Source organism: Haliotis rubra, unplaced genomic scaffold (genome assembly GCF_003918875.1).
Source record: "Haliotis rubra isolate DU_JTF1 unplaced genomic scaffold, ASM391887v1 Scf274, whole genome shotgun sequence".
Lineage (NCBI taxonomy): Eukaryota > Metazoa > Mollusca > Gastropoda > Lepetellida > Haliotidae > Haliotis > Haliotis rubra.
The window spans coordinates 1,084,087-1,107,272 of NW_025766825.1; the positions used below are offsets into that span (position 1 = coordinate 1,084,087).

A 23,186-nucleotide genomic window follows, 5' to 3' on the forward strand; every position below is an offset into this window, starting at 1 on the left:
CATTGACATATCCATTGTGTATTGAGCATATTACTACCTTGACATATCCATTGTGTATTAGCCATATTACCACATTGACATATCCATTGTGTATTGAGCATATTACTACCTTGACATATCCATTGTGTATTAGCCATATTACCACATTGACATATCCATTGTGTATTGAGCATATTACTACCTTGACATATCCATTGTGTATTAGCCATATTACCACATTGACATATCCATTGTGTATTGAGCATATTACTACCTTGACATATCCATTGTGTATTAGCCATATTATCACATGGACATATCCATGGTGTATTAAGCACATTACTACCTTGATATACCCATGGTGTATTAGCCATATTGCCACCTTGATATATTGATTGTGCATTAGCCATATTACTACCTTAGCATATTTTATGGTGTATTAAGCATATTACTACCGTAACATATTCACGGTGTACTGGGCATATTACTAGCTTGACATATCCATAGTGTATTAGCCACATTACCACATTGACATATTCATTGTGCATTAGGCGTATTAATACCTTAACATATTCACTGTGTATTAGACACATTACTACCACGATGTATTAGCCATATTACCATGGCATATCCATGTTGTATAAGGATATTACTGCATATGAATATTGACATATTCATAGTGTATTAGGCATATTACTATCTTGACATATTTATGGTGTATCAGAATATATCTACCCTGACACGTTCTTTTAATGTATTAACCATATTACTATACTGACATACCCATGGTGTATTCAGTATATTACTGCCATGATACATGCAATGTGTATAAATCCTATTACTACCTTGACATATTCACTGTGTATTAGGAGCCTTAGGCAACGTCAACATTTGCCATTGTTAAACGATTCCGTTCATATTCACAATGCTTTTGTTATACAGCTGCCTGGCATATGATATTATCTAATATCGAATTTTACCCGACAAAGAGGTCAGGTGTCTTCCCTGGGTGTAGTCAAATATGTCCAACACATCAACTAGAACATGGCTAACTTAGGACACCAACCCAACCGATTGATCGATTGATCGATTGATCGATTGACCGATTGACTGACTGACTGACTGACTGACTGACTGACTGGCTGACTGATTGATTGATTGATTGATTGATTGATTGATTGATTGCACGATCGATCGTTCAACCAACCAACCAACCAACCAAAACCAACTAACAACCAAAATCAATCAATCTATCAGTCAGTCAGTCAGTCACCAATCAATCTATCATGTGTTATATGGCGCATACCTTTAATATGATCAAGCTAAAGGAAATACAAGGTACCAATATAACAGACATACAGCAATGACAGAACACGCTGAATCAATTAGCCATATGGGTATAACCCCTTTAACATCAACATGCTCTATGACACACGATGACCCTTTCACAGCCACACACGGAGACTCGTCAGGCGTCGCTTCCAGGAAAAAACGGGCGCTGTATGTCGTAACAGCGAAAAATGTACCTATAAACGGGTATTCACGACAGCAGACAACGGGCAGAGGAAGTATTGGATAAAAGGCATACAGCCAAGACCGCAGCAGAAACAAGACAGAGGAGCAATACGGTTCAATACGACTACAGCACGATGGGAACCTGTACAAGTATTGGAAAATGTATGCTGATACTGCTCAATGTTATTTTTGTGGTGAGTTTTGATTCTGTTTACAACAAATTCCCTATAAATTTGTCTTTGCCATTTAAACAATGCAAAGTCACAATATATGATAGTGTGTGTGTGTGTGTGTGTGTGTGTGTGTGTGTGTGTGTGTGTGTGTGTGTGTGTGTGTGTGTGTGTGTGTGTGTGTTTATTTAATGTTGGCTGATTTTAGAACGAATTCTTATTGTCCCAAGCTTATTTGTTGACATACACAATGCCATTTAGAAAGTGGTCAAATGTAACATATGTTATATTTGGGATTACACTTTCTCAGCGGTGGCTGAGCGGTCTAGGCGTCTGACTTTGTGTGCTGGCGATTAGGTGCCTGACTCTGAGGGTGTGGGTTCGAATCCCGGATGAGACTCAACCCAAAAAAGTACTAGAATCTGTACTTTACTGAGAAAGTGTAATCCCAAATATAACATATGTTATATTATTTGTTGACGTCTGCTTAAAAATATATCTAATAGATTTAAAAGAGTACATTGTCCTTTACGCACTGCAGTATTTCCATATAGGAAATGTATAAAGTACAACACAAACGATAGCTATAAACGCATATGTCACGTAAAGATAATATGCTTAAATCCATGATAGACTCAAAAATATAGAATTGCAAAACCAAGGTCTCGATCCATGAAGCGTGCGTAAGCCTATGGTAAACCATAGAGTTACGACAGGTCGTAAAGTTACGAACGCTTTGTGGATCGGGACCCAAGTCTGTAAAGGATGAAGCGTGCTCTTCTCTAGCAATAAACTAGCTGTGTGTAATGGAAGCATATATATTTTTGTTAATTATCCACGCTGACATTGTATCTTAAAGAACAACTTTTCTTAAATAACGAAGTTGCAAGAAATAATTCAGCAGATGAATTAAGGAAATTCGCAAATTGAATCATCTTTGAGGGAATTACCTTGTCAGTGCCAGTCAACACTCAGGTTTATGATATGGGAAATACACTGTCAGGAAAAAGAAATTAAGCACCCGTAAAAGTGAAACAAATTAGAGTGAGTGAGTGAGTTATTGTTTAACGTCACATCGGCAATATTGCAGCCATATCGTGACGAGAACATATTTGATGAAACAAATTAGAAATGATGATTATTATTTGAAATATAGTTATCGTAGTTTAGAAATATACTCATGGAAACGAATAAGGGAACACATGATAGTAGTGGACAGTGGGTGAAATTCTGGAAATAAATAAAGGAACACGTGTAGTTTCATGTGTTCCCTTATTTCGTTTCCATGGATATATCTCTACAGAAATACTAATGAAATCCACAAGAAGTCCAGACCAAATCTTTAGGATAGAGCTGAACTAATCTACACTTGCCAGACAATTCTAGACATGCTTAGTTAGATCATTTTGCATATTTGTGAACAGCATGATGTTACAGTGAGTGACAAAGGAAACACTGTACTTGTGTACAATGAAACGATTTGTACTGTACTGTGTACTACCGAGGTAAAATCTGTAAACATGTAACACTTCATATACATGCTTTGTTTTTTACCGTTTTTTACATCCATGTGAACAGCATGTTATTTGACAATGAGATCAAAGAAACACTGTACTTGCATACTAAGAAGCTACCTGTACTGTACTACTGAGGTAAAGTTTGTAAACATAATTCTGGGAATAAAAACATGGGGGAAAAAAAAAATAAAAAAGATTTTTTCGACATGACCCCTTTTTGAATATGTTCTCCTTGGTCTGTAAGCCAGACTTTATTCAACTGTGATGTATTTTGATATTGGTATCATAGCTATATTTTAGACCGTAATGAAAACCAGACCCTGGGTTGTTCAGATATTGTTTTTAACTCAATCAAACGTTTTGTGCGGCATCTGTCACGTGAGGAACCGTTACCAGCAATTTGAATAAGATAGAGCATTCTGGCACGAGCTCGTAACGTTTGACGGTCAGAAATTAGCAGAGACAACGCTGATAACAGAGGTCGATCTGGTCAGAATGGCAGAGTTCCGAAATCGTGGTTAAAATGTGTCTTAAATTGGAGATGACTGACTGACTGACTGAGTTTGGTTTTACTCCGCTTTTAGCAATATTCTAGCAAGATCACGGCGGGGGACACCAGAAATGGGCTTCACACATTGTACCCATGTGGGATTCGAACCCGGGTCTTCGGCGTGACGTGCCAACGCTTTAACCACTAGGCTACCCCACCGTCCCAAATTGGAGATGAGCTTCATAGAGTTAGAGGTGTTAGAATGTGTCGACAGATGGAACCTGGTTGCCCGACGTCCACGAGTTAACCCACAATTGACGAACCGTCTTATTACTGCAAAACCAGTGGACCAAGAGTCGTTGGGCCAACGATAAGTCTTCTGATGAATCAATGTTTGCTTTGGTCTCTTTGTGTGTATGTTAACACCGAGTTCAGCAATATTCCAGCTATATGACGGCGGACTGTAAACAATCGAGTCTGGACCAGACGATGCAGTGATCAAAAGCATGGGCATCTATCTACGCAACTGGGATACGATGACGTGTCAAGGCTGTCAGCGAGCCTGACCACCCGATTCTGTAAGTCGCCTCTTACGAAAAGCATGGGTTACTGAAGATCAATTCTAACCAGGATCTACACGGGTTGGTTTACTTTAGACTTCCTTGACAGACCGACATAGTGTGGCGTACACAGTATGAGCGTTTTCATGCCGTTAACGTTTGATACAACTGTCGTTTTGGGGGCGACCCGGTACTGGTGGGTTGGATCACTATGACTGACAGAACACCTTGATATGCTACTTACTGAGATGCCACTTGGCAGTACTATCGTGACAACATCCTGGTGACATACGTATTGGCATGGGTGTCGTTTTGTGTTTCATGATGACAACGCAAGAGCACAAAAGCCCCTGTTATATTATAGAGTACCTAGAGGCTACGCTGTCTCACAGTCCCTGAACCACATTCTTTTCCCTACTGTCTTGCCCTCCCTGCAATGTAGTCTGTCTCACAGTCCCGGAACCACATTATTGTCCCTACTGTCTTGCCCTCCCTGCAATGTAGTCTGTCTCATAGTCCCAGAACCACATTATTGTCCCTACTGTCTTGCCCTCCCTGCAATGTAGTCTGTCTCATAGTCCCAGAACCACATTATTGTCCCCACTGTCTTGCCCTCCCTGCAATGTAGTCTGTCTCATAGTCCCAGAACCACATTATTGTCCCTACTGTCTTGCCCTCCCTGCAATGTAGTCTGTCTCACAGTCCCTGAACCACATTATTGTCCCTACTGTCTTGCCCTCCCTGCAATGTAGTCTGTCTCATAGTCCCAGAACCACATTATTGTCCCTACTGTCTTGTCCTCCCTGCAATGTAGTCTGTCTCACAGTCCCAGAACCACATTATTGTCCCTACTGTCTTGTCCTCCCTGCAATGTAGTCTGTCTCACAGTCCAAGAACCACATTATTGTCCCCACTGTCTTGCCCTCCCTGCAATGTAGTCTGTCTCACAGTCCCAGAACCACATTATTGTCCCTACTGTCTTGCCCTCCCTGCAATGTAGTCTGTCTCATAGTCCCAGAACCACATTATTGTCCCTACTGTCTTGCCCTCCCTGCAATGTAGTCTGTCTCATAGTCCCAGAACCACATTATTTTCCCTACTGCCTAGCCCTCCCTGCAATGTAGTCTGTCTCATAGTCCCAGAACCACATTATTGTCCCTACTGTCTTGCCCTCCCTGCAATGTAGTCTGTCTCATAGTCCCAGAACCACATTATTGTCCCTACTGTCTTGCCCTCCCTGCAATGTAGTCTGTCTCATAGTCCCAGAACCACATTATTGTCCCTACTGTCTTGTCCTCCCTGCAATGTAGTCTGTCTCACAGTCCTTGAACCACATTCTTTTCCCTACTGCCTACCCTCCCTGCAATTTAGTCTGTCTCATAGTCCCTGAACCACATTATTTTCCCTACTGCCTAGCCTTCCCTGCAATGTAGTCTGTCTCATAGTCCCTGAACCACATTATTTTCCCTACTGCCTAGCCCTCCCTGCAATGTAGTCTGTCTCACAGTCCCTGAACCACATTATTTTCCCTACTGACTAGCCCTCCCTGCAATGTAGTCAGTCTCACAGTCCCTGAACCACATTATTTTCCCTACTGCCTAGCCCTCCCTGCAATGAAGTCTGTCTCACAGTCCTTGAACCACATTATTTTCCCTACAGCCTAGCCCTCCCTGCAATGTAGTCTGTCTCACAGTCCCTTAACCACATTATTTTCCCTACTGACTAGCCCTCCCTGCAATGTAGCCTGTCTCACAGTCCCTGAACCACATTATTTTCCCTACTGCCTAGCCCTCCCTGCAATGTAGTCTGTCTCACAGTCCCTGAACCACATTATTTTCCCTACTGCCTAGCCCTCCCTGCAATGTAGTCTGTCTCACAGTCCCTGAACCACATTATTTCCCCTACTGCCTAGCCCTCCCTGCAATGCTAAAGCTCTACTGGGGCTCCTTTTCAATTGAAATGGGTTATATATTCAGAGACTAAGCGTTAGTCTATGAACCAAGGTGACATTGGACGTTTGGTTAGGAGTACGCCTCACTCAATAAGGGATTGTCTCGAGAAAATAGGCGGGTTCACGAGTCTGACGTTTAATGGTAAATGACGTAATGAATAGTAGGGCGCTTTGATCAATCATGTAACAACATATATGGTCATCCGACGCTCAACGACAGTCGAATGCAAATCTCAGTTGGATGTGCCGGTTACACGCATTAAAGATATTATGGGTGAATGGCTTTTAAGAATATTCCCGCAACAGTAGAGATATAAAATGTATAGTTGTGACACTCATTGTTATCCCCTACTATTTTTGAGTAGTATATGATACCACGCTATTGTATGCTGACATTACGTGTCGAGACTCATTTATAACGGCCAGATGAACAGAGAGACTGCGATATCAGGTTTCTTTCATGTAGTGATCGTTATCCATCGTTAAACGTTGAAGTTCAAGACTGTTGAAGACATGGCTTTATTTAGCAGTGCAGTCTATCCATATCATTTTTAATGCTATGAACCAGCCAGGCCGCCATTTTGGTTTCTCAGATTCATTTGAAGCAACGCGTAGTTTAACTTTAAACAGGTGTATTATCGCTGAGGACGCAACTGATACAATCCGGACCCGTGAAGATCCGGGTTAGAATTGATCTTCAGCAAGCCATGCCTGTCGTAAGAGGCGACTAACGGGATCGAGTGGTCAGGCTCGCTGACTTGGTTGACACATAGCGTCTATCTCAGTTGCGTAGACCGATGCTCATGCTGTTGATCACTGGATTGTCTGGTCCAGACTCGATTATTTACAGACCGCCGCCATATAGCTGGCTTATTGGTGAGAGCGGCGTAAAACTAAACTCACTCACTCTTCAAGATCTGATAGGAAAGTACATACCGTTGCCAGTGATCGATCGTTTTTTCACCCTCGTATATTATCAGCTGAACGTACAGCTTGACAGCGCTATAAAAGCCTATACCGAAACATCGCATCATGATATAATAAAGAAGTTGCCAGTATCTTACAGTTGGACGTGTGTCTTTAAGCGTAAAAGATACTAGCCGTACGTGTAAATAATAGAAATATAATATAGTGATAATTTCCTGCACGAAATAACGTCACAAGATCTAGCTCCCCAGGAGAGTGGAAAAACAACCGGATACCCACATTACGGGACAAAGAGAGGTGAATAATGGGGTGTCACATTGCTACTGAGACACAATCGTCACCAGCTACTGACTGGCAACTATAGGGATAGGGATATAGGGGTATATACACTGCCTATAGGGATATAGGGGTATAGACACTGCCTATAGGGATATAGGGGTATAGACACTGCCTATAGGGATATAGGGGTATAGACACTGCCTATAGAGATATAGGGTTATATACACTGCCTATAGGGATATAGGGTATATACACTGCCTATAGGGATATAGGGTATATACACTGCCTATAGGGATATAGGGGTAAATACACTGCCTATAGAGATATAGGGTTATATACACTGCCTATAGGGATATAGGGTATATACACTGCCTATAGGGATATAGGGGTATATACACTGCCTATAGGGATATAGGGGTATATACACTGCCTATAGGGATATAGGGAGTGGTGATAAAAGGGGATACGCCGGAAAAAAAACAAAAACAAAAAACAAAAAAAACAACCCCAAACAAACAAAAAACAACCACACAAAACAAGCAAAACAAAACAATGTAAACTTTCCGGAAAGAGTTTTGATTGTGACTTACAAAAACGCCAGTGTCTACTTTTGGTGAATGTTGCAAGAAATAGGTATGTATTAAAACATTAAATAACCGTCAGATACAGAGAAAGATAAACAAATGTTCCAGATCCTGCAATCAGAAGCAAAATGTTTCTCGTTCACTTTGACAGTACACAGTGAGGTCCATATACTGTCAAACAGTTGCATCGATCTTTGCAAAACTCTTTGAGCTATCAATGGAGCGACACAGCCGCAAAATGATGGCGAAATACGTGACGATCGTTTAAAGGCACTATTTCACACCACACTTCTCTAAAACTAAACAATGCGTTTTTGTCAATAATATTAACTATTAGCCCTCCGGGAAGCTACCATATTATTTAATCCAAAAATAATTACGTATTTAAATTACAATATTAAATTAAGTTAGAATGTATTAATGCAACGTTGCATTAAATCAACTCTCGCGCTCTCTACCGGCAGGATATTATTCCAAGCGAAGCCCATAGAGCTATGTTCCTTGGAACGCTCTTTACGAATATCCTTCGAACAACTTGTGATCGAAACCATGGGCTCCTTTCACGAAGCAACCTTTACTAAGGTTAACCATAACTCCCATTCTTTAACATTGCACTAAGGTTACCTTAGTGACTTACGATCACCTTAGTGCTTTGTGAAAGGAGGCCCAGTTCGGCAAACACCAACAACACCGCGTGCGACAGTTTTCGATTAACGGAGCAATCGTTTACATGCCATACATGGCAAGTGTTATCTGTCTGGAAGCTGTTCGCCTCGAAGTTTCAATTATCGATTTGAGGCAAGTCGTAAGGGATAATAAGTCTTTTACTGCATCAGTAGGCAGCAAAAGTGAGTGCTTATGCCCCAATATATAAAATATAGGCCAAAATATTGTCGAAAATGTGTGACATTGTGCCTTTAATGGCTTATGGTCTGTGCAAATGGGATATTAAAACGCATACAAGTCACTGTCCGTTGCATGCAATGTAGTTGCACAGATTGAAGACCCGGGTTCGATTCCCCACATGGGTACAATGTTTGAAGCCCATTTCTGGTGCTAAAAGCAGCGTAAACCTAAACTCACTCACTCACTTTACCGTACTTAGTTTCACTCTTGAAATTCTAGCATCCTTTACTGAATTATTGAATACAGTTGTCAGAATTAAAGTTATTTTGCGAATCGAACTTACTGTGCCCTCGAAGGAAGGTATTTGTGAGCGGTAGTGTATCTAGAACCCGTTGCTAATTTCCTGTTTAGGTTAGCGTCTCGAATCCAAATTACAACGGTTTTCCATTATGTTCGCTCGGCGGTAATCGGTGGATTTGGGGTAGATATTGTCTACATAACTATTACCTCAGTAATTTGAGTTCCCAGAAATAATTGTATCGCATCCTGTAATCTGGAAACCAGTGGAAATCTTGTGTAATGGTGACCTGGATAGCTCAGTGTGCACGCCATTGTAATTAGCTGTTCTAGTAGGTGTTTGGGTCTGGTTAAAACATTTGTTTGACGGGAATTTGTGTTAGAGAACTTTTTTGTTTAAGGCCATTGTTTCAAAACGCTATGATTTTCGGAAGTCCATTCATATAAACATGTTTCGCCAATCTGTCTCAGATAAATGGAACTCTGGGTATTCTGAGGTATTGGATATTCTGGGCCCCGTTTCACTAAGCTATCTGTCGTACCTCCTATACTGTAACATAGACTTACGACAGTCATAGCGCTACGATAGCTTTGTGAAAAGGGGACCTAGTTAGAGAAAATGATTTCGGTAGTCCAGACACATGTAAACAATCCGGGTCAAGTAAAATTAACTCTGGGTACGAAATGGTGTTTGGAATTTTAAGGTATTTGGTATTCTAGGTAGAGAAAATGGTTTCGGTCGTCAAGACACAAAGACACATGTAAACAATCCGAGTAAATGAAACTCTGGGTAACAAACAGTGTCTGGTGTTTTGAGGTATTGGGTATTCTAGTTATAGAAACATATTCAGTGTATGATTTCAGTACTTGGCTAAATAAACGTCTTCGGTTGTTTAATTGATTAGACGTGTTTGGGCAATGTAGGGAACTGATGAGTTTTATCATGTGATCGTTCGTTATTCAGAAGTATTCGGCACCTTGGTTAACTGAACGTGTTCTGGTTAACTGGAGGTGTTCCGTCCTCTGGTTAGCTGAACGTGTTCTGGGTAACTGGGGGTGTTCCGTCCTCTGGTTTTACTGAATTTGCTCTTGTTAACTGAACGTGCTCTTGTTAACTGGGGGTGCTCCGTCCTCTGGTTGACTGAACGTGTTCTGGATAACTGGAGTTGTTCCGTCCTCTGGTTAACTGAACGTGCTCTTGTTAACTGGAGGTGTTCAGGCCTCTGGATCACTGTACGTGTTCTGGATAACCGGAGGTGTTCCGTCCTCTGGTTAACTCAACGTGTTCTGGTTAACCGGAGGTATTCCGTCCTCTGGTTATCTGAACGTGCTCTTGTTAACTGGAGGTGTTTAGGCCTCTGGTTCACTGAACGTGTTCTGGATAACTGGAGGTGTTCCGTCCTCTGGTTAACTGAACGTGTTCTGGATAACTGGAGGTGCTCTGTCCTCTGGTTTACTGAACGTGTTCTGGATAACTGGGGGTGCACAGTCCTCTGGTTATCTGAACGTGTTCTGGTTAAATGGAGGTGTTCCGTCCTCTGGTTAACTGAACGTGCTCTTGTTAACTGGAGGTGATCTGTCCTCTGGTTAACTGAACATGTTCTGGATAACTGGAGGTGCACAGTCCTCTGGTTATCTGAACGTGTTCTGGTTAAATGGAGGTGTTCCGTCCTCTGGTTATCTGAACGTGCTCTTGTTAACTGGAGGTGATCTGTCCTCTGGTTAACTGAACATGTTCTGGATAACTGGAGGTGCACAGTCCTCTGGTTATCTGAACGTGTTCTGGTTAAATGGAGGTGTTCCGTCCTCTGGTTAACTGAACGTTTTCTGGATAACCGGAGGTGTTCCGTCCTCTGGTTGACTGAACGTGTTGTGGATAACTGGAGGTGCACAGTCCTCTGGTTATCTGAACGTGTTCTGGTTAAATGGAGGTGTTCCGTCCTCTGGTTAACTGAACGTGTTGTGGATAACCGGAGGTGTTCCGTCCTCTGGTTAACGGAACGTGTTCTGGTTAACCGGAGGTATTCCGTCCTCTGGTTATCTGAACGTGCTCTTGTTAACTGGAGGTGTTCAGGCCTCTGGTTCACTGAACGTGCTCTTGTTAACTGGAGGTGTTCCATCCTCTGGTTAACTGAACGTGTTCTGGATAACTGGAGGTGTTCCGTCCTCTGGTTAACTGAACGTGTTCTGGTTAACCGGAGGTGTTCCGTCCTCTGGTTATCTGAACGTGCTCTTGTTAACTGAGGTGTTCAGGCCTCTGGTTATCTGAACGTGTTCTGGATAACTGGAGGTGTTTCGTCCTCTGGTTATCTGAACATGTTGCGGTTAACTGGAGGTGTTCTGTCTTCTGGTAATCTGGACGTGTTCTGGTTAACTGGAGGTGTTCCGTCCTCTGGTTATCTGAACGTGTTGTGGTTAACTTAACGTGTTCTGTCCTCTGATTATCTGGATGTGTTCTGGTTAACTGGAGGTGTTCCGTCCTCTGGTTATCTGAACGTGTTGTGGTTAACTGAACGTGTTCTGTTGACTAAATGTGTCTCGTCCTCTGCTTAACTGAATGTGGTCTGCCCTACGGCTAACTGTTTTGACATTCCATGAAGTGACGCAAACATAACCCACTCACTACCTCCACCCTTGTTTGCAGATTATCTCAATGGGTCTGCTTGCTGTGGGGGTGATCCTGAAGTTCTTCCCGGGGCTACTCATGTCATTCCTGATGGCCGGAATCTCCTCGGTGTCTGGATTTAGCAAACCCGGAAGTGCAAACAACTTGACCTCCATTCCACTCATCGATGACCTGGGCCTGGCACTTATTGTCTTTGGAGCAGTTCTGTTCCTGATTTCCTTCTTTGCTTGCTGCGGAGCCTGTTGTATGTGTAGGCCGTTTCTCATCCTGGTAAGAACCTAGCGATCGGCCTATAATAGGCCGAACGGGAGATTATAGGCCGTTCTGCCTATTTGGCTGTAGGCCGATCGGGCTATATTTGAACATTTTTCTAATTATTTCAAAAACTATCAATTTTCGCACGAAATGGTTTTATATGATCACAGAGATAAATAGTTAATAGACCTCCTCTGCTTGAAAAAAATAAATTTGTGGACAAAATGGATAATGAAATTTATATAATGTTCAGGAAAAGATGTTTCATTAGGAACACAATTTTGCATAGATTTTCATTTTGACAACTAAAACTGAACATCGATGTCATTAATCTTCAGTGAAAATTGTCTAAAAAGTTATAGACTTATATTTAATTAGCAATTTCCAAAATCCTTTATAATATGATGAAAATTCTCAAAAAAGGTTTGAATGAAAACCTCATGACATCAAAACTTGAATGATGTTAATATCCTCATACGGAAATGCACCACTTCAAATTTATTTGATAAATCTCATAATCATAGGCCGATCGGCCTACAGCAAAATAGGCCGATCGGCCTATAACATCCCGTTTGGTCTAATATAGGCTGATCGGTAGGTTTCCCCAACCTCTTGATGTGTTCAAATCCACGATTCGTCCTGATTTGATACTTTGTTTTCAGTTTTCTGTCTGTAACATGTAAACAATGGGTTCCTACATTTTGACAAGCCTTGATAAAACTGAAGATATTGGTAAAGATGCGGCGTTGGCAGTATTTACCTCACTAACTCATTCTCAGTCACAGAAGTTTTAACCCAGTCACATCTTGGTTTATAACTTACTGAACAGTTATCAATCTTGATCAGTCAGAAGCTAGTATTTATGTGTTAGGTGAGTGAGTGAGTTGGGTTTTACGCCGCAATATTCGAGCAATATCACGGCGGGGGGACACCAGAAATGGGTTTCGGACAATGAACCCATGTGGGGACTCGAACCCGGGTCTTCGGCGTCACGAGCGAACGTGATATTGCTGGAATAAAACTACACTTATACACTCAATTAAGTAAATGTTTAGAAAGATTATATATAAACCATAACATGGTTTCAGGTTGATACTTCCTCGGAACCAACAGATTCTTAAAATGTCTCAATTAATGAATGTCGGTGTAGGTCATTTAAACTGCCAGTAACACGTGTTTCACGCGGAGCTATCTTGAAACGGTACGCATTTAGCTATCGACGTGGTACATATGCTGAACAAGAATATTTGCGCACCCCCTGTGGGTGGGGGCTCATCTATTTGACGGTTACATACTTCCCACACCAACTGTTACCCTGAAGGTTGAAACCTAACTGGCTCGGTATATGGTGTCTCTAAGCATATATTTATAAAAATTGGGCGGTGGGGTAGCCTGGTGCACGTGGTTAAAGCGTTCGCTCGTCACGCCGAAGACTCGGGTTCGAGTCCCCACATGGTATCCCCCGCCGTCATATTGCTGGAATATTGCTAAAACCATACTCACTCACTCACTCACTATATACACTATATATATCCAGTACCTACACTGTTAGATCTGTCGATGAGGGCACATACTGACTGTTGTTTACTGTTTTTGTTGACAAGTTTGTGGTGTTCATGATGGTGGTCATCATCAGCCTGGCGACGTTGGGAGGGCTGTTCCTGGCAAAGACGTCCACTGTAAGTAGTTGCTACCGTCTGTGCGCGTAATCCGTGACGATCCGGGCTAGATATGATCTGCAGTAGCCCATGCTTGTCGTAAGAGGCGACTAACGGGATCGGATGGCTGACTTGCTGAAGCGATTTCACATGTCATCGTATCACCTTTCTTTTTTCTTCCAAATGATTTGAAGTGATATGATTATTGAGGTTTGTCATAAACAAACCCGAAGTGATGAGTCTTTACCACCTGCATTTATTCGGGTTTTCTAACTCACATCATTCAACCACACACCCACCCACTCACTCATTCACTCAACCACTCAACCACACACCCACCCGACCACTCACCCAATCACCCATACAATTCCCACTCACTCACTCACCCAACCTCTCACTCACTCAATCAACCACTCAACCACCCACCCACCCACTCACTCACTCAACCACTCAACCACACACCCACTCACTCACTCACTCACTCAACCACTCAACCACCCACCCACTCACTCACTCAACCACTCAACCACACACCCACTCACTCACCCATCCAATTCCCACTCACTCACTCACTCAACCTCTCACTCACTCACTCAACCACACAACCACCCACCCACCCACTCCTCACTCACTCAACCACTCAACCACACACCCACTCACTCACTCACTCAACCACTCAACCACCCACCCACCCACTCACTCACTCAACCACTCAACCACACACCCACTCACTCACTCACTCAACCACTCAACCACACACCCACTCACTTACCCACTCACTCACTCACCCATCCAATTCCCACTCACTCAACCACTCACTCACCCCCTCACTCACTCACAACCCTTCGTTAACATAAAACCTTCACGTCTATGTTCAGCTGCACAGTTCAATCAGAGGCTCTCTCAAGACGAAGGTTCGGAACGAGTACAAAGGACCAGAAAACGACGACATCTTCTCCCTCATCATTAACGTCATCTCCTACGGCGTAAGTAACAAAACCCGATACTCCGATGTTGAACCATTGATATCGATGAGTGACATGACAGCCATTATTTTGTATTCATTTGTTTATCATTTTTTATACTCACAGAATATTTCAGCGTTGGTCTTAGCTGCGCCATGAATGTGATTCTTCGTCTACCCGCTTAAAATGTTCGTCACTCTGATCTTCACCACAGATCCGTCACAATCAAATGTCACTTTAATTACTGACAAGCTGCTACACAGTATCACGCTTGGTCACTGCTCCATACACATCCACACTGCCTTAACACACCCCTCTCCACACACACACACACACACACACACACACACACACACACACACACACACACACACACACACACACACACACACACACACACACACACATACAGAATGAGAGAGAGACAGGGAGAGACTTAAACACACACGCCCTCTCTCTCTTACACACAGACACACGCACACTTTATCACTTTTTCACACATTGCCCCACACATACTTTGAGAGAGAGAGAGAGAGAGAGAGAGAGAGAGAGAGAGAGACACACACACACACACATTTTATTACTATCTCACACTAACACTTTATCTCTGTCTCTTGGGGCGGTTGGGTAGCCTAGTGGTTAAAGCGTTCGCTCATCGATATCACTCCGAAGGCCCGGGTTCGATTCCCCATATGGGTACAATGTGAGAAGCCCATTTCTGGAGTCCCCGCCGTAATAAAATCGGCGTAAAACCCAACCCACTCACTCACCCAATTATCTCCATCACACACACACACGCACGCACGCACGCACATACAGAATGAGAGAGAGACAGGGAGAGACTTAAACACACACGCCCTCTCTCTCTTACACACAGACACACGCACACTTTATCACTATTTCACACATTGCCCCACACATACTTTGAGAGAGAGAGAGAGAGAGAGAGAGAGAGAGAGAGAGAGAGAGAGAGAGAGAGAGAGAGAGAGAGAGAGAGAGAGAGAGAGAGAGAGAGAGACACACACACACACACACACATTTTATTACTATCTCACACTAACACTTTATCTCTGTCTCTTGGGGCGGTTGGGTAGCCTAGTGGTTAAAGCGTTCGCTCATCGATATCACTCCGAAGGCCCGGGTTCGATTCCCCATATGGGTACAATGTGAGAAGCCCATTTCTGGTGTCCCCGCCGTAATAAAATCGGCGTAAAACCCAACCCACTCACTCACCCAATTATCTCCATCACACACACACACGCACGCACGCACGCACGAACGCACACACACACACTGCCTCAAACACCCACACTGTCTCATAACGCTTTTCCAGCACATTAAGTCACTGCCTCTTTCACACTGAACTGTCAAACACAAGAAATCACTGCCACGAACTGAATAATTGTCTCACCCACACATTGAATAATTTTCTCATCTTTCGCACAGTTCAAGTGTTGCGCCATCAGCGGCCCAGACGACTTCGACCCCAAAGCTTCTTGGAGGACCTACACCTACAACGGTGCCACCGTCACTGTCGACGTGTCCCCGGCCTGCTGCAAGCCAGAAGTCCTCAAGACCGACACTACTCTAGAGTGTGCCAAGAAGGATGGTTTTGGGGTATATGACTCCATGAAGACTAACACACAGGTGAGTTCTGGTCATAAACTGTTAATCGCTTCTGGGACGGTGGGGTAGCCTAGCGGTTAAAGCGTTCGCTCGTCACGCCGAAGACCCGGGTTCGATTCCCCACATGGGTACAAAATGTGAAGCCAATTTCTGGTGTCCCCCGACGGCGTAAAACGAAACTCACACACTCATTTCAGACGGGGTGTAGTCTAGTTTTCTATAACACACGTCCTGTATGTGAGGTTATCAAGTGACGACTGACCTAGGAACGATTGAGATAACATGCGCTATCTCATGTAAACTTCCCACTGAAAGCAATAGGTGAAACACAAGCGAGTCTGCACCCTGTAAATAAGGTAATGGGCAAGTCATGAGTCTGCAGATTTCGGAAGGAGAATTTCCGGAATCCGTAGACTCGAGTGATTTCTGTGGCTTCAGTCAAGTTACAGTTGATAGATAATTTCTTGTCGGAATTCACATAATGGTGGCCTATGTCTGTATCTGTTTTAAATGTTAAACTGCATGCGAAGCCCATTTCCGTTGTCCCCTGGGATATTGCTGGAATATTGCAAAAGCGGCGTAAAACTAAACTCACTCGCGTTAATCGCTTCCAAGATTGTCAGAGTTGTATCACCGATTATCAGGCGAATTACATACATTTCCAGGAAAAAGAAAGTGTACACCTGTGTTTGATGGTGGTCAACTGACCGAGTTGATTATAAAGATCAAGGTCTTTTACAAGAAGGGTGAGGTGAGGTGAAATTGGGTTTAACGTCGTGCTTGAGAATATTTCGCTCATATGACGACGTGCATGAGTGTGTATGTGTATGTGAGGCTGCTTGTACTAGCCCAGACTTAAGCTGGTTTTATAGTGCTAGCCCACTGAGATACCATGCCGCAGTGAAGCATGAATACCCCACTCAGACACATTATACTGACTCCGAGCCGACCAGTCCTTGTTGTACCCAATAATGCCGAGCGCCAGGCAGGGACCAACAAGTACCATATTTTAACGTCTTTTGGTATGACGCGGTCGGGGATCGAACCCGCGACCTTCCACTCTCCGGGCGGACGCTCTAACCACTACACCACGGAGACGGTCCGACAAGAAGGGACTCTCTAAATATATTTATACTCCGGAAGAAATATATATCCGATCTTTAATACCGAGTACGTTTCAATTATAACGTTTTAACGCTTACATCCGAATAATTCGCGATTGTGTAATCACCCCTCTATAAATCGATGCCAATACTAAAACGGTCTCCCATAAAAATATCGACTTTATACACAATGCAAAGATTGCTGCGAATACATAGAAAGTGAACGTTGAGCTATGGGCTTTGCGTCAGTTGTACATCGAAGATAGTGTTTACAGTGAGTGAGTTTAATTTTACGCCCCTTTTAGCAATATTCCAGCAATATCACGGCGGGGGACACCGGAAATGGGCTTCACACATTATACCCATGTGGGAAATCGAACCTGGGTCTTCTGCGTGACGAGCGAACGTTTTAACCACTAGGCTACCCCACCACCCAGTGTTACGGGACAAAGCCTTGGACTTGAGTTACAGTGGTTGTTGTGTTGTTTGCAGGGCTGCTATGATAAGATCCTGGAGGAAGTGGAGAAGAACAAGCTGTACGCCATATTGGGCCTGGTCGGCCTCCTGCTGCTCCTGGTGAGACCGTCACTCTGGCGAGGCTTTGAGTGAATGAGATTTTACACCGCTTTGAACAGTTATGTCAGTTGGTTGGTTGGTCTGTTGTTTTACGTCCCACTCGGCAATATCCCAGCTATATGGCGGCGGTCTGTAAATAATCCAGTCTGACACAGACAATCCAGTGATCAACAGCATGAGCATCAATCTACGCAATTGGGAACCGATGACATGTGTCAACCGAGTCAGCGAGCCTGACCACCCGATCCCGTTAGTCGTTTCTTACGACAAGCATGGGTTACTGAAGATCAATTCTAACCTGGATCTTCACGGGTTCAGTATACCAGGTATATCACTGCGATGTGCGGTTCCACTGGAGTATTTGATGTATCGTGGAATGTGTTAGGCTATAGCGAAGAGTATAATGTCTTCCTATTTATCATGTATTCTGCCATTTAACTATGTCAATCAAGATGCTCAGAGAGACGGGTTCCTCTAAAACGGTCTCTAAAAACATTGTCTCAAACACGTTTTGGATCCGACTGGGTCTGGGTTGTCGAAGTTACCGATGTATTGTGTGAGTAAGTTGCGATTTAGCAATATCCCAGTAATAGCACGCTGAGGAAAAAAGGTTCCACACTTTACACCGATATGGTGAGCCGAACCCGGGTCCTCAGCGTGACCAACGATAGCTTTAGCCAATGGCATACCCTTACGAACCTTTACTACAGGTAGGATGGACCATGAGTCATGGGGTGAGTGAGGGAGTGAGGTTAGTTTGACGCCTATTTTAGCGTTATTCAAGCAATTACACGGCGGGGACACCAGAAATGGGCTTCCCATATTTTATGCATGTTGGGAATCGAACCCGGGTCCTTGGGGTGACCAGCGAACGCTTTCACCAATAGGCTACCTCACCGTCCCTTGAGTCATGGAAGAATGGAGACGTTTGACGTTTGGTTCCAGTCCAGCGCCGCCCAGCCATTAGGGGGGTCCTGTCACGCAGACTTCTGAAGCATTGTTGTGTTTGGTACCTTGCAACACAAGTACATTCAATTATCAGCCCTGTTTCAAGGCGCGTCCCATCTATCCTTCTCACTGCGTCCGTATATGTCCGCTAACAAGTTATAAATTCAATTACACCCGAATTCATCTCGCTTAACTGAGGGTGAGAGAAGGTTACAATGACAACTGTACTCAAAAGCAAAAGTGGGATACATGTATTTGTTGTTTTTTTTCGTGTGTTTTTTTATATATTTTCTCACTCACTCACGTTAATTGCTTCCAAGATTGTCAAGAGTTGTATCACCGATTATCAGGCGAATTAGGTACATTTCCGGGAAAAAGAGACCCGTGAAGGTCCGGGTTAGAATGTGCCTTCAGGAACCCATGCTTGTCGTAAGAGGCGACTAACGGGATCGGGTGGTTAGACTCGCTGACTTGGTTGACATATAGCATCGGTTCAATTGCGCAGATCGGTGCTCATGCTGTTGATCACTGGATTGTCTGGTCTAGACTCGATTATTTACAGATCGCCGCCATATAGCTGGAATATTGCTGAGTGTGGCGTAAAACTATACTCACTCACTCACTCTAGCGTAGCACCAGATTGTACACAATTAATTGCACGGAAATACCAAATCCTGCAAGGCATATATTAGGTTTACTGTTATTCAATAACTGTGCCTTCTGACCGGCGATGAATGCTTTTTTTATGTTTCTTTAAACGTCTGCTTTAAATCTATATTTCACACAGTGAAAACATCCAATAGGGCTGTCATGCTTTCATACCTGGCTGATAGTGGCCGTTGTCCCATGTGGAACAGATCATATATACAGAAAACTACGTTTATATTGAACATGCTTGTGACGACTTGACTGACATAACAGAATATAATATTTGCTGTATATTTTAGTCGAGACGCTTGTATCGAACTACGGTTATTACGAACTGAATTAGTGGTCCCATTGAGTTCATTGTGGCATATTTTTCAGAACATTGCTTCGGGATTTCAGTTTGTAAATGTATATAAACATGTTAATGTTGAATTAAGAATGGACAATTTTACAGGACAGTTATATGTAGCCATAAGCGAGAGTTCGTGATGTTCCCACATAAAGAAATGCAGTATCACAATGGTAATATTTTCAGATTTATATAATACAAATTGACAAAATGACAATCAATATTCATTTTAATGTTATTATGCTTTCCTACGAATTTTATCCTTCATACTCCCCTGACACCCCCACAAATAAACCCAAAACAACAACAGCAAACAAAAACAAAATACCTTCCCCCCCACAATAAAAATAAAAATGTTTAAAAAATCAATAAAATAAAATAATTTTTTAAATTTTTTTTTAAAATGACGTGTTTACACAGAAGTTGTTCACATATATATTCATTCACAAACGCAAATTTTCTCTATATGAAGAGACTTGCAATTGTTTAATTGTTCAAAACAATCTTCTCAATGTTATCCTATTGCTTTTTTCAGCTGCTGGAAGTTATTTTCGCCATCGTCCTTATCAAAGACATCAGCGACAAGGCCAAAGTGGGCCCCGTTTAACCAGCCGCCTTGCAGTGTTGATGAAGTTCAGGCCTGCAGCTGAACAAACAGAGATTTTATGAATGCTTGCAATTGATTTCGATTTCGCTTTACTGACATTTGTGATTTTGTGTTGTGTTCATCGATAACTGCAGTCACATTTTATTCGTATTTTGAGAGAAGCTGGTCATTGTTACAAAGGCTTGGCCTTAGAGACCGTTTACTCACATATTTAGAAATTATAGAACTTGCGGTTACCATTACTAATCAAATATCTCTGTAAATGAGTTCAGGGGTGATGGGGTAGCCTAGTGGTTAAAGCGTTCGCTCGTCACGCCAAAGACCCGGGTTCGATTCCCCACGTGGGCAAAATATGTGAAGCCCATTTCTGGTGTCCCCCTCCGTGATATCGCCAGAATATTGCCAAAAGCGGCGAAAAACCAAACTCGCTCGCTGTAAATGAGTTCATGGGTTTTGTGTCTGATCTTGATGGTTCCAAGGCTCCAGTTAACAATGAAATATCAACTCGCTTATTGCACACTTTTTGTAACATTTAAAAACACTTGTATTACCATGATACTTGTACACGTTCCAGACGAATGTCTCCTCGGGTGGATACGTTTAAATGACTGTCAGGATAAATGATAATTTGAAAAACTCAAGTTTGGGGCTTAGACACCCTAGCCCGAGTTGGGGGCTTTGTGCTGCAGAGTTAGCTCGGAAACAGTTAACTACGTTTATAACTAGCACGCTTGTAACGAACTGACGGATAAACCGATCTGTTTTCCTGGGTCCCAAGCACTTGCGGGGCTTTGGGGTGGCTCAGCGGTTAAAGCGTTCGCTCGTCACGCCGAAGGCCCGGGTTCGATTTCCAACATGGGTACAATGTGTGAAGTCCATTTCTGGGGTGACCCCCGCCGTGATATTACTGGAATATTGTTACAAGCGGCGAAAACCATACTCACTGACTCACTATATGCAGTGAGCATTGTTGAATTCATCCAGAAACGAACTTGGTGTTGACCTCGTTACACCCCTTTCCTTTTATACAGTGCTAAGACCCCGTCAGTGACAGAGTATACCTTGATGACAGTTGTTTCTGTTTGTTACAAGCACCTGTGATTCCAAATAATTTATTTTTATTGTCAAACGTTTATCTTTCAGGAAACAGGAAAAAAACATATAGCGGAACGGTTGATTACGATTGCATTACACTGGACACCTACCTTAAGTCCCTCACCCCAACGCGAACCCTAACCACCTACCCCCAATGAGTGAGTGAGTTAAGTTTTACGCCGCACTCAGCAATATTCCAGCTATATGGCGGCGGTCTGTAAATGATCGAGTCTGGAACAGACAATCCAGTGATCAACAGCATGAGCATCGATCTGGGGAACCGATGACATGTGTCAACCAAGTCAGCGAGTCTGACCACCCGATCCCGTTAGTTGCCTCTTACGACAAGCATGGGTTGCTGAAGATCAATATTCTAACCCGGACCTTCACGGATGACTTACCCCCAAACAATGCTTGACATAAATTGACCGAAGCGGCACGAAAATCGCCCACGTGTCCGGTATAATGTACGACTGCAGCTGACGTGTGACAGGTGCTCTATCTTTCTCGTTGAATAACATCACCTTGTTAGTTGTAGTACGTTTAATCCACTAAACAAAACATTTTTTGAATTCGCGATTAGAGAGTTAAATGATTCAATGGCCCCATAACCCATAATTCGACAGAATAAGAACTCAATGACCGTTCTGTAACTGTGGTGACGTGATGTATTAATATATCTTCCCTATAATGACCACGTGTTTGTACATACTCGTTCTTAAACAGTGTGCTGTGCTGTAAGTACTGACACAGTAAAACACTGTTTCGTCGAAGTTGAAGGAACCTAGGTAAACACTTCGAGTCATCGGAGGTTGGACGCTGTTTTGTCGAAGTTGAAGGAGCCAAAGTAAATACTTCGAGTTATCGGAGGTTCAACACTAAACAAACTATTATTAATGACGAAGAAGCAGAGATCACATTTTTATTTCGAGACATCCATACGTTCGGCACATAAAGGTTCGACACAAGGGTGTATGACTGATATTTATCTTATGACGCATATTTGAAGCATTCCGTCCTTGTTAAACATATATTTGAGAGACATATACTATTTTTGTTACTATTTTGTTAAGGATTCCCTGTTCATGTGATATTTTGTTTCATATTTATGAATATCAATTTAGAAAATAGTATTTTGAATAAAAAAATGAAATAAATAATAAAGCTTGTACATAAAATAGCGTGTCTTCTGCCGTGTGTAGAGCTCCCTGGAGCTCTGTAGAAATACAGAAAAGTATACTATTAACACTTTGTTAAGGATCAAATCGTGGATTCAACAGAAAACTATGATGTGGGGTCAAATTTAGTTGAAATATCTAAGCTCATTGTAAATATGGATCCCAGGTTGCAGTATGTCATTTCATCTTGTGGAACCCATACCTGCTATTGACAGGTGTTGTGTACTTGTCAGTGACTCGTTCCATGATTTCCAAAATGGTTGCTTGGTGCCATAAAAACCATGTTTATGGTTACTCATGTATCAAGTGCTTAAGGTTAGATTAAAGTGGCTGTTTGCCTAAAGAGGGGTTACCACATCATTATTTATTCAGTTTTAAATGGATACAATTTCAAATTATGAATCTACGTTTAAGTAAAGTTGTGAATTTTTGTGATC

General features: G+C 42.7%; 1 protein-coding gene across 1 annotated transcript; it reads left to right on the forward strand.

The window, feature by feature from the left end:
* Nucleotides 1-1,565: 1,565 nt before the first annotated feature.
* Nucleotides 1,566-20,737, forward strand: LOC124280819 (tetraspanin-18-like). The gene is made up of 7 exons (XM_046716799.1): nt 1,566-1,688; nt 11,760-12,011; nt 13,601-13,675; nt 14,533-14,640; nt 16,066-16,266; nt 17,841-17,924; nt 20,405-20,737. Exons 1-7 carry the CDS (start codon nt 1,629-1,631, stop codon nt 20,474-20,476), a joined length of 852 nt encoding a protein of 283 aa, XP_046572755.1. The 5' UTR covers nt 1,566-1,628; the 3' UTR covers nt 20,477-20,737.
* Nucleotides 20,738-23,186: the final 2,449 nt, after the last annotated feature.

Excerpts from the sequence above, each read along its gene's own strand:
- LOC124280819 (XM_046716799.1), top strand. The coding sequence starts at position 1,629 with ATGGGAACCTGTACAAGTATTGGAAAATGTATGCTGATACTGCTCAAT. Across the intron at positions 12,012-13,600 it reads GTAGGCCGTTTCTCATCCTG|TTTGTGGTGTTCATGATGGT; the intron begins GTAAGAACCTAG and ends TTTGTTGACAAG. Across the intron at positions 16,267-17,840 it reads CCATGAAGACTAACACACAG|GGCTGCTATGATAAGATCCT; the intron begins GTGAGTTCTGGT and ends TGTTGTTTGCAG.